We start from the raw sequence: 13,002 nt of genomic DNA on the forward strand, positions 1-13,002 counted from the left end.
CACCCACTGAAATAATGCTTTAGCTATAGTAGGTTAGATACATGATTAAAATTTGAGAGAAAAAAACAAGATCAAGGTTAGCTATCTCTGAAAACTACAGTAAAAATGACAGTTTGAATCATTTATGACATTTTCTCTATTTAGGTTTGGTGTCATTTCTTTAAATTTGTTTTCATCAAAAATGTCATAAAATTGGAAAAGAGGGCAAAAATTATTTGTTTCAATGACATTACAGGAAAACTAGGAATGTGTAGGAAACTGAAGACAACAGATACTGAAGAAAAATCTTCAAGACCTACTGGACTTAACATGAAGACACACATTAAAATGTCTCTTACTCCCATTCAGTCACAGGAAATCACAAAAAAGGCATAATAGCCTAATTTTTCTGGTAAAATCACAAATGACAACCTTGACATGCTTCTAGAATCCCAAGCAGCTTTTAGAATCTAAGAAATCTCCATTTTTAATGTCAACTGCATTCATTACATTTTTACATGTGTAAGTTAACTATTAGTTAACTGGACTCCTTACTGTTTTAGATGGATGAGCAGTAACTTCCTTTGTATAGTTCTTTATACATCCATGTATCTTGGCTCTTCCTGCATGTAAACACAGCATGCATTCCCTAAGCATTTAGGTTATGAACTAAGGAAGAACAGAGACAAGGATGGACCCACTAATGTCGCTGGCATATACACATTAGAAGTTTTCCTTTTTCTTTCTTCTTTTTGTACCTCTAAGAAATAAACTTAATATGGGACAAGTTTTTATTCTGGGTCTAAATGGTTGACACTTAACCCAACCAACAACGAGGCATCGCACCTTTTGGTAAGAGCCCAAGTGTTTCAAGAACCTCTCCCTTGCCCTGCCTGTGCTTGCGTGGACAAGGACCTGGCATGCCAGGTAAGCGTCCTGCCTCTGAGCCATATCTCCAGTGCACAGCCCTCTTTCTTTGTTCTTTTGCTGAGACAGGGTCTCACTGTGTAGCCCCGGCTGGCCTAGAACTTTCTATAGACCAGGCCGGCCTTGAACTCACAGAGATCTTCTCTGCCTCTACCTCCCAAGTGCTACAATTATATGTGTGCACCACTGTGTCTGACCTTTTTATGGTAGGACAGAATTCTATTCCACATTTTTACAGGTCTGGACACAGTTTTTTATAGTGTTAGTACAAATTGACAGTAGTGATATCTTCACTTTCACAACATCACAGAGTTTGTTATAAGGTCAATGCTATTAAGTTTATGAATTATAGTTTATGGATTAGGATTGTGGTCAAGCAAATAGAAACCATCCTGGATTATGCAATGTGAGTAAACATTTCTAATTACTACAGTCATTCCTGAGCTTGTGAAAATGGTCAGTGTGGCTACACACCTCAATATAGGTCTAACTCCATGTTTAAACTCTTTAAGAGCACATGCTGTTCGCATGCTTGGCTGAAGCTCTCACAGGTTTGGAGGGGTCCACTTTACTTTGCCCAGAGCACCTTGTGCAGCAGTGGAAAGACACTGAGGTCCATGACAGAAGCATTACAATCTCACTTAAAAGGCCCAACCTCAGTTTTGAGGTTCACATATGTCTCAATCTTGAGACTGCTGAGCTCTAAAAAGTGAATCAGTAAATTGGTTTTTAAAAGCATTTAACACTGCCTTTAAATGGGAAAGCCCTTATCCAGGGAGAAGTCTGAATAAAAACAAAAACAATTTTTTTTAACAAACTAATGAACAAAATGCAAAAAATAATGCAAAAGTCTTCAAATTAAAGAAAATTCAATTACCATAGAGCAGTAATAGAATTAGAGATGTAGAAAACAAATATAAATATGTATGTAAGACGCAATACAATTATTTCTGAAATTACAAATGAGTTCTGTGTAGTCAGGCGTGATAGTCATTTCTAAAGATGAACTTTTTATTCTTGTTTTTAATTTGTATGTTTAATTTTCAATTTCAAGCAGTTTCTATTGTTTACATTATTAGAATCCTAAACCCCAAATGCAAATACACTGAATTTCCACTAGGCTAGCTCAGGAATTGTTCAAGTGTCTGTATTACCAACAGAATGCAGACGGAATGTGGTCTACAGATTGAGGGTTGCCAAGACTCCTTCTGGAGGCCACACAGTCCCCACTACTTTCACAGTCATCAGTCACACTACGGCAGCTTTGCTCTTTCGGGGCACCAATGGTATAGCTACGGTGCTGGGAAATGGTGACATTTTGGCAATGCTGCACCACCAGTGGACTCCATTAGGAGGTCTGGCTTATCCTCCCACTTCCCCCTCTTTTCTTCTGAGATAGGTCAGGGCTGGCTCTGATTCACAGTCCTCATGCCTCAGCCTCACCACTGGCAAGGTTACCATGGTACATCACTACATCTAGAAACTCATTTCCTCTTCGCCAGCACACCCTCAAAGCAAAGACTCACGTCATGGACACATGCTTGGGCTGAGAGATGAACAGAACTGTGGGCCCAATGATCCTTCAGGTAAGTTTGAAGACATCTTGTACAGAAAGTGCTCTCCCTAAGCTACTGCCGTTTCCTGAATGGGGAGGTGGGGTATCTCCCCACAGGAAAAAACAATAAATGCTTGCTTTTCCTCGTTTGCTGGAACCTGTCAATGCATAAGAGAGCAATCATGTCAAGAGGTCCTATGTTCTTCCTCATGAGCTATGTTCTTTACAGTGCTTCATCCAGGGGAAGGCACGCTAACACAACTCAGTTCAAAGTCTGCTAGGATCATAAACCACCTAAACGTCTGTTTGTGGACCAGTCTATTTTAAGATGCTCCTCCCAGTATTTTTTGTCCTCAAGGCATCTGATTACCTTTCACAGAGCTGCAGCTATCTCCCCTCCCTAGGGGGACACAGAAGGGCATCTGCATCTCTGTGACCCTTTCTGGTCCAACCTCATTTTGCCAGCCACAATCCCTTGCCTCTGAGAAAAGAGTAGTTGCCAGTAATCTCATCAGCCCCATCACTTCGTTCTTTAAGGCCAACAGTTATTTTTACGGTTAGACTCCATATGCCCAACACTCCCAAGTCATTCAATGTCAAGAATTACTATGCAGCAATCTCTAGACAGCCTAACACACCAAATAACCAGTTCCAGCTGCAAATGCACACATTACCAGCCAATGGCTGCATGAAATATGAAGATAATTCTACCTTTCACTCACACTTAAATTCAGTTTTTTTCTCCACCTATTTATTTCCCTTCATGTAGGAAAAGCAGATATAATACTTTCTTTTACCTTAAAAAACTAGATTATGTAAACATGATTCTTCTTATATAAAGCATTGACATTATTTGTTCACTTGGCTTTATAACAAAGCTAAAAACTCAAGAGACTTTTGTCCAAAACAAATTTTTCTAGAAGGGATCCAAGTATGTCATGTGGGAATTTATTTAAAAGATTCCTGTGATGGATCCTTTGGCAAAGCCCTGTGGGGTGTGTTATCCAACCGGCAAATGGTCCTTCTAGGTTAGCAAGTCACAAACTAACTGGCTTGGACTACACAAAAGAATGTAACTTCTCCAGCCTCAATGTTCTCACAAGTCACAGTTGACTCTAGGAACCAATAATAGAGGTCTCAATACAAAGCCAAACATTTATAAGTCCTCAGTAAGTATTATCTAATAATGTTATATTTTTTACAGATTTTTCTGTGTGGTACTTCTTCCTGATTTTGCTTCTGAATTAAATTCAATCCTACTCTTCAATACAGAGATGTCCACTATAGTTTCTGTACTAAGAAATGCCTGAGCCACTATGGCTTCCCCGTTAGAGGATACATCATCTAATCTAGCACTCTTTCCATCAGCCAGCCAACTAACCCATCAATCACATACACTACTGATAAATAGTACTAACACACAGTGAATTAAAGACCTCAACATAAGGCCAGATACACTGGATCTGTCAGAAGAAAAAGTGGGGAATAGTCTTGAACTTGTTGACACAGGAAAACTTTCTGAACAGAACACTAACGGCACAGGCACTAAGAACAACAATTAATAAATGGGATCTCATGAATCTGAAAAGCTTCTGCATGGATACCGCAGTAGGCTACAGAATGGGAGATTTTTACCAAGTACACATCTGATACAGGGCTAATATCTATGAAGAACTCAAAGAAATGGACACCAAGAAAGCAACTAAGCAGCATGGTGATGCATGGCTTTAATCTCACCACTTTGGAGACAGAGGCAGGCGGATCTACAGAATGAGTTCCAGGCCAGCCAGGGCCACACAGTTAAACCCTGTCTTGTATGAAGAATAGAAAAAAGGAAGAAAACAAATACCTTAATTTAAAAATGGGGTACAGATCTAAAAGAGAATTCTCAAAAGAGGAAACTCAAAGGGCTGAGAAGCACTTAAATGTTCAACATCTTTAGTCACCAGGAATACGCAAATCAAAACTACTGTGAGATTTCATCTTGCACCAATCAGAATGGTCAAGACCAATGAAACAAATGACAGCTCATGCTGGTGAGGATTCGGAGAATTGGGAACACTCATCTGTTGCTAGCAGGAATGCAAATCTGTATAGCCACTATGGAAATCAGTGTGGTGGTTCCTCAGGAAGACAGGAAAAGAGCTACCTCAACAAACAGCCAAAGGACTCCACATCCTACTATAGAGATACTTGTTCAACCATGTTCATAGATATTTTATTAATAACAGCCAGAAATTGTAAACAGACTAGATGTCTGTCGACAGATGAATGGGTAAAAGAAATGTGATACATTTACACAATAGAGGATTATTCAGCTGTTAAAGAGAGAAATGAAATCACGAACTAGAAAACAAAAACAAAACAGCAACAACAAGAAAACCAACCTGAGTGACTATAAGAAGTGATCAAAAGAAGACTATAACCACAAACATGGTATTCTATGCACTTATATGTGGACACTAGCTGTTAAATTGTTGATAAGCAGGCTACAATTCATAAGTTGGTTATAGACTAAGGGTTGGGAGGGGAATAGAATAGTTCCATGACAGACAAACATATGAACTCACATAGACTGTGGCTGCATGCACAGGGTCTACACAGATCTAAGCCAGATGGGGTCCCAGTGCTAAGAGGGGAAGTGGATCCCATCCCTAACCCAGAAGCAACCTCCAACTGACAACAGCTTGCAAAGGAAAAATTCATTTTCTCCAGTGGGCATACAAAGCACACTGAAGGGCATATCCTAATCCTAGCAGTAGATGACCAACACAAGAGAAACTCAACGCTATTTTTGGAGGTCCTGTTTTGTTTCTATGGATCTTCTATACATGGAAATGTGTGTCTCTGCATCTGTATGTGTTCCTTTTGCTTTTTTTTTGTCCTATTCAGGTTTGTTTATATCCTACTTTTTAAATGCCTGTTTGTTTTCTAATGAGAGAGAGAGAGAGAGAGAGAGAGAGAGAGAGAGAGAGAGAGAGAGAGAGAGAGAGAAAGGTACAGATTTGGGTGGGTGGTGAGGTAGAGAAGATCGGGGAGGAATTGGGGGACAGGAAACTATAATCAGAACATATTATTTGAAAAAAATCGATTTTCAATTAAAAAAACAAAGACATCTATCTGGATGCTCACAAAGACCAGAAGAGCCAACCTTGCACTAGATTTCCTGTTGCTAGAAAGATAGGCAGCTACCTAATGTGGGTCTGGGAAACCAAACACAGGTCCTTTGTAAAGAGAGCCAGCTTTCTTAACCTTAACTGACTCACTTGTCCAGCCTCGCTTTTCATATATATATGAATATATATATATATATATATATATATATATATATATATATATATATATAAAATATTCAGAGGAACAGTAACACAGTTTTCCTACCTTATCTTTTATACTGGCTAGTTTTATGTCAATTTGACACAAGGTAGAATCATCAGAGAGGCAGGAGCCTCAACTGAGAAAATGCTTCTCTAAGATCTCGCTGTAAGGCATTTTCATAATTAGTGATTGATGTGAGAGGGGCCAGCCCACTGTGGGTGTTGTGTTACCATCCCTGGGCTGGAGGCCCTGGGTTTTCTAAGAAAGCAGGCTGAGCAAGCCATGAGGAGCAAGCCAATAAGCAGCATCCTCCATGGCCTCTGCATCAGCTCCTGCCTCCAGGTCCTTACTCTGCTTGAGTTCCTGTCCTGACTTCCTTGGATGATGAACTGCGATGTGGAAGCGTTAAGCCAAATAAACCTTTCCTGTGCAACTTGCTTTTTGGTCATGGTGTTTCATCACAGCAACAGAAACACTAACTAAGACACCTTTGTACACTATTTTCCATAACATCTTACTATATGCTTAAGGTAATCCTATGAATTAATAAAGATAAATTGTACCATCCCACTGATCTGTCCAATATCATCTAGTTTTCTATCTGGCGATATTAAAACCTAATAGTCTTTTGAGTCCAAGGTATGAGTGTTCTTAGTTTTCCACATATAAAATTATCAACAAAATACATCTCAAAGATAGACCAACATTACAAATAACAAAGTTTATTAATTTAAGCAACTGGATATTATGGTTTTTCTAAAATTTTAAACAATTCATTTATACACTCTGCATTGAAGAGAGTATCTAAGATATAAAGTAGTTAGATACAAGGTCAATATAGAAATATCAACTGTATTTAGATAAGATTTATAAGACTACAACTGGTTAAAAATTATGTAAGTTTACTGAAAGACATTTCATGACCACAAAGACAACATCACAAAGCTGCGATTCTCTCCATATGGGCCTGATAAGGAAGACATAATTCCAACGACAACCCCACAGGTTTAGGGGTACAGCTCATTGGCTGAGTGTTTGTAAGTCCCTAGTTTGTTCTCCAACATTGAAAAATAAAAAAGGAGAGGGAAAAAAATAAAAATACAGAACTGAATTAGCAAGCTGACTTAGTAATCTATATGGCAAGAAAGAACCAAGAAGGAACAAAAGGAACCCAAGTGGGGGCACACATCCTACAGCTATCATGACCCAGTATGAAGATACACGATGAAGACAGTGAGGCGGGATCACACATGGACCAAAGGAAACAGACCACCGAGAACACCCCTTCACATAAGCAGCTGAGCCGAGACACTACAGCTTAGAGGGAAAGGACCAGCTACTGATACACAGTGCTGAGATGCTCCCACCGCTTTTCCGAACACAGAAAAAGCAAGGGAAGGTAGCGTAACACTTGCTATATGAATTGGAATATTGGCATATTCAGAAGGAAAGTATGGTTAATACTCCAGAGTACCAAAGAGGCATAAACCACAAAGGAAAGCTTATAAATTCAATCACACTAGAAATGAAAGAAACACCATGAGCCTCACAATATTTGTAACATAAAACACCATAAAGACTTAGTATTAAGAATCAATAAATGGGGGCTGGAATGATGGCCGAGTGGCTAAAAGTGCTCACTGCTGTGGCAGAGGACCTGTGTTCAAGCCCCAGGACACACAGTAGCTTGCAACCATCAGTAACTGTTGTTAGCTGTTTTTACTCTTTTGGGGGCCCCACCACTCAGCTCCCAAATAAATTCACACATGGAGACTTATCATTACTTATGAATGCCCGGCCTTAGCTTGGCTTAGTTTCTAGCCAGCTTTCCTTAACTTATCCCATCTACCTTTTGCCTCTGGGCTTTTCCCATTCTCTTACTTCTGTAATTCTTACTCTGTGGCTTGCTGTGTAGCTGGGTGGCTGGTCCCTGGAGTCCTCTTCCTTCTCTGGATGTTAGATCTCCTCATTCCTCCATCTTTGTGTGTTTGTGTTTGTGTGTGTGTGTGTGTGTGTGTGTGTGTGTGTGTGTGTGTATTCTCTCTGTCTGCCATCCCTGCCTATCCTTTCTCCTGCTTTGCTACTGGACAGTTCTTTATTAGACTATCAGGTGTTTTACACAGGCACAGGAACACAGTTTCACAGAGTTAAACAAATGCAACATAAACAAAAGTAACACACCTTAAAATAATATTCTACTACAAGTAACTCCAGTTTCAAGGGCTCCAATGCCCCCTTCTGGCCTCTGAAGGTACTAGGGATGTGTGTGATACAACATGCAAACATAGAAGCAAACAATCAGACCCATAAAAAAATAAATAATTTAAAAAAAACAATAAATGAAAGAAAGAAAAAAACAGGTTTTTAAAAAAAGCAACCAAGTATTTCATAAAAATGTTTTGAGTTTTCTGGCTATTCCCATTTTCACAGAAAAAAATGAGTGCCTCATAACCATTCAAAAAGATATGGAAGAAACTAAAATTACAATCACAGTTATGTATCATTTCTTGTCGACTAAATCAGCAGCATACAAATCTGAGGCTGTGAACTAGTAAGGGGAATCACTTTCCGAAGATGGACGAGCAAATGGTTTTACTGTGTGAGGCAGAAGAGAAATACTCCATGGCATTACCATTCCCAGGAGTTCTCTGCCCTCTGACTGGTCAAGGTACAGACTTTTAAAGTAATCTTACAACGTACTCTATGTGGTAAGACCTGTTTTATAAAATCCTAACAGATAAATGTCATAATTATGCATTTCATCAAGAATTCTTTCGTCATTGCATGAAAATAGTGTAATAACTAATTCCATACTATTGGTCATTTAAATTGTCTCATGTCTTGCTACTAGTACACAAGTGTGAAGTGGTCTGATGTTAATGAGTTACTGGTACTAACACTGGTGACACTATAGTTATATATAGGCCCCTCACTGATAAATTCGACTGGTTTTTCAAAAGACACAATATAAAGGACTCTGAAAAGGAATATCAGCAAACATCCCAAAGTATTTAAGCAAATTTACTGCTTTTAATTTTTAGTATATTTATTTATTTTGTGTGCACACATATGTGTTTCTGTGAGGGTGTTTTTATCATAGCACACACATCAAGGTCAAAGGACAACTTGAAGGAGTCTTTTCTCCCAGCAAGTGAGTCCCGGAGACTGAATTGAAGTTGTCTAGCCAGTAGCAAGAGTGTTTACTTGCTGAGCCCTACTAAGTTCTTAAAGGTAGTTTAAAGATAGGCAAGTATAATGTAAATACTTTGAGACAGATTTTTGCCCAACTGTCTTCTAAGAAATAACATACATTAGTATGTGAATATGGTTTCTTCTCATAACCTTCCAACACCGGTTAAAACCTAAATTTTTGCCGTATCAGTGAAAAATGTTCCATAGACTTTTAATTTTTACTGATTTAAACAATATAGTAAAGGCCAAAGATTTTTGTTTATAGTTCACTTAGTTTTTACATGGTTTACCTGTATAACCTTCAGCCCATTTTTCTCTAGAAGTGTTTAAATTTTCTTAATAATACTTTAGAGTTCTTAACTTTTTGAGAATATTAATCCTTTTCTGCTGGTTATATTAAACATCATTTATCATTACTTTCCCTGCTTGGTTCAACTAAAACTTTCAGCTCTTAGGTAATATAAGCATTATGCTCTTTTTTTAATAGATCACTGTTTGATACCCAATTTTTAAACGACTTGGCTCATTATCTCTCATACAAGATAAATCTCTCTTTAATATAAAGGTACAGCACCATCCTCCAATGGTCACCGTGACATTAACTACAGATTACACTAACGCGCTTGACAGAGAAGGAACGCCAATGACTAGCAGCCTCTCTGTAATGCACAGTCATTTGCACCAGATAACCACCAGACCACAGAGTCTGATTATCCACATTTGAGCAGGTGCACTTGGAGATAACAACAACCTGAAGAAAATCTTCCAAACTAAAGAAAGCAAAGACCCCAATATACAGAATTGCACAGCACAGGATCACAGAACAGTCACAGGGAAGGCTGTGGATGACCAGGCTCGCTTACCTTATTCTTCTCCTTCCTCCTCCAACTCCGTTTCTTTGTGTACCACCACCCTTGTGACCGACATATCAGGGTGCTGCTCTCTGGCTTCCCTAATCGCCTGAGCCAGCGCCTACCGGGGCAGAAGAACAACAACAATCATGGGCTGAGTATTTGGTTCTGCCTAAAGAGGGTAGAATACATGCACCTCCATCAACCACACATAGGCTCCAGCCAAATTGTTCTTGTGTCTTCACTTACAGTCACAGAACATCTAAACTGGATTCACTGATCATTTCAGAGAACACTGGCCATTTTCTCAGCTTCCTGTCCTTCCTGTGCATCTCCAAGGGGTGATGCATGTAGGAGAAACACACTGGCTTTGAAACCCAGGCTCATTCTCACTGTGGTATTAGGAGCATGGATTTTCTCTGAGCTTTATATAATCCTTACCTGGAAGCCTAGACTAATGCTACAGCAATACAGATCATTTTGAGGTTTGCTGTATGAATTTAGGTAATGACATCAACTAACAAGTATAGTGCCTCATCTACACAATCAAATGATAGTAGCTCCCACACAACAGCTGGAAACTCCAAGACATGGACCAGACCTCCTCATCTTTGTCTTCTAAGACTCTGAGTAACTGTCCGAATTTAAGTATATTATACTAAAACATTATAGGAAAACAAATACCTATAAACCTGTAGGGGGCAGAAATAAAGAGCAGCAATAACAATAAAAATGATCATTAAGAGAAAGAACACTGACAGACTGAGCTCCTGCAGGCCCCTCTTTGCAGCTCAAGACCCAAGGTTAATGGCTCTTCCTCAAACTCAAGCTACCAGCATTAGGATCGCATGGGGAGGACCCAGACCGTGAACTACACTGCTTCACGGTATCTTCCATGGACGAGGTAGCAAGAAATAAGAAAGCCTTTACTTTATCAGAGAGTAAACTGCAACATGGAAAGATCCTACTTTTAAGAGGGAGACATATCTTTCTTAATTATTGCCAATTTTATTTGTAAAGAAGTTTTGGAAGAAAAACAAAAGGCACAGAAGAACAAAGTCTAGGAAAGAATTCTAAGAAAAATAAATAAATAAAAATAAAACAAAAAAAAAACTCTTCTAAGATACAGATCACCTTATTACATAAGGAAACTATATCTGAAAACAGTAAAAAGCAGTGCAGTGTTTCTTTTGCTCTGGTGTCTATCTCTGGGGAAGAATGAATTACTGGATCACATTACAGTTTCTCTCTGCTATATATATTTATAACATAACATATAGTGTGGTGGTTTGAAAGAAAATGGCCCCAAACGGAGTGGAACTGTTAGGAGGTATGACCTTTTTAGAGGAAGTGTGTCAGTGTGGGGATGGGCTTTGAGTTCTCCTATGCTCAAGCTATGCTGAGTGACTCAGTTCACTTCCTGTTGCCTGCAGATCAAGATGTAGAACTCTTAGCTCCTTCTCTAGCACCATGTCTGCCTGCATGCCACCATGTCCTGCCAGGATGATAATGTACTGAACCTCTGAAACTGTAAGCTAGTCCCAACTAAATATTTTCCCTTATAAGAGGTGTCATGGCCATGGTGTCTCTTTACAGCAACAGACACCCTAATGAAGACATAGAATATACTCTGAAGCTTTGTTCATTAAAACTAGTTATTGCTACAAAGTAAAGAGGAAGAGGAAAGTCATAATCACCACAAGACATACCTTATTTTATTTTTTGTATGTATGAGTATTTTGTCTGCATGTATATCTGTGTACCACATATATGCTGGTGTCCACAGAGGCCAGAAAAGAGTATAAGATCTCCTGGAACTAAAGTTACAAATGTTTGTGATCCACCATGTGGGTGCTGAAAATCAAGCCCAGGTCCTCTGGAAGAAGGGCCAGTGGCTCTTAACCACTGAGCAACCTCTCCAGCCTGAATCTTAAATTATGTTTGCAATTCCTTTCCTTCTATATCAGCTTAAGAAATTAAATGTAATAAAATGTTAATAAGATATTACTATGGCAATAATAAAGACCATGAGAAAATATCATACTGCCAAACTGAGAGGAAAAAAATGTGAACCTGGGTCTCAGTAGAGTCAGGTTAGTTTTGAACTTCTCGGGCTTCCTCTACTCTCGTCTCCTGAGAACTGACTTAGACACCACACATATATCACCATACCCGGCTGTGAACTATTTTATCAGAAAGAAATATGCTCAGAAGAGTATCTATAGTGTAGTCTTTTCCTTCTTGGAACAGAGCAGCAAATCATGACCTACACAGAAAAATGAGCTGCTGAGCCGGTTTCTATGAGAGTGTGCCTCTCAGACACATCAATGTGAGGCATTTCTTTTTGTGTCTCACTCAAATAAAGGACTTCAATCACTAAGATTCCTTTGAACATAAGAAACTAGAAAAACTGTGAATGGCATTGGAGTCACTCTATGACCCGCATCAGTTTTTGTCAATGGGGCAATTTCCTCTAATTTTCCATAGTTCCAATGCTCCCAGCACAGCTTTAAGGAGAAAATGAACCCATCATGAACTTCTGATGGCAAATATGCAGATCAGACCTCACTTTAATAGTGCTGAAGCATAAAAGAGACGGTGTACTTCACATCAACAGTTAAGGATACAGAATCATCCTTTTTAATTAGAATTGTGTTATTTTAGTAACCATACGTTCCATGTGTGTTACTTATAATTGCCTTTCACGAGCAATGCTACATAAAGGCAAACAGGTTAAAGGGTGAAACCTGAGAGATACTCAGCTGGAAAAGTATTATAAAGCATGGAAGGGCCTGCATTTTTGGGAAGTGGGCTAAAGAAACAATGGCTGGGAAAATACTCCAACTTTCACTTCTTCCTGCCTAGGACACTGTAGGAATTTAAGAAATACTTCTTGAGCAAGAATGTCAGGGGAAAAGCAAGAGTCGGGTATGCTCCATCTGAGTCAGGGAAGTCTAGACTGCCCCAATGGGCAGCAGTAGAAGCATCTTCTATATGGCAAAGTGGAGGGGTCAGTTCCAGAGACAGTTCCTCCACAGCAACACACTAGTCATCTCCTGACGCTCGAGTTCAAACTTAGCATCTAGAGCAACCTTTATCGCTAACCCTCAGAAACTAAAAACAAAATAAACCAACAAGAAAACAAAATAAATCAACAAGCAAACAAAATGAATCTCAATG

The 13,002-nt window shown here is 39.1% G+C and overlaps 1 protein-coding gene across 15 annotated transcripts in view; it reads right to left on the minus strand.

Annotated features, from left to right (window-relative positions):
- The window catches only part of Epb41l2 (erythrocyte membrane protein band 4.1 like 2), a 177,607-nt gene that overhangs the window by 3,897 nt on the left and 160,708 nt on the right, over positions 1-13,002 (minus strand). For all 15 annotated transcript variants that reach the window (XM_059272621.1, XM_059272620.1, XM_059272628.1 and 12 more), the window contains one exon: positions 9,835-9,943. In XM_059272621.1, the coding sequence (XP_059128604.1) occupies positions 9,836-9,943 (108 nt within the window). In that variant the 3' untranslated portion in view covers position 9,835. The remainder of the gene's footprint in view (positions 1-9,834; positions 9,944-13,002) is intronic.

The sequence above is a fragment of the Peromyscus eremicus genome, chromosome 8b (assembly GCF_949786415.1).
Source record: "Peromyscus eremicus chromosome 8b, PerEre_H2_v1, whole genome shotgun sequence".
In the NCBI taxonomy this organism is placed as follows: Eukaryota; Metazoa; Chordata; class Mammalia; order Rodentia; family Cricetidae; genus Peromyscus; species Peromyscus eremicus.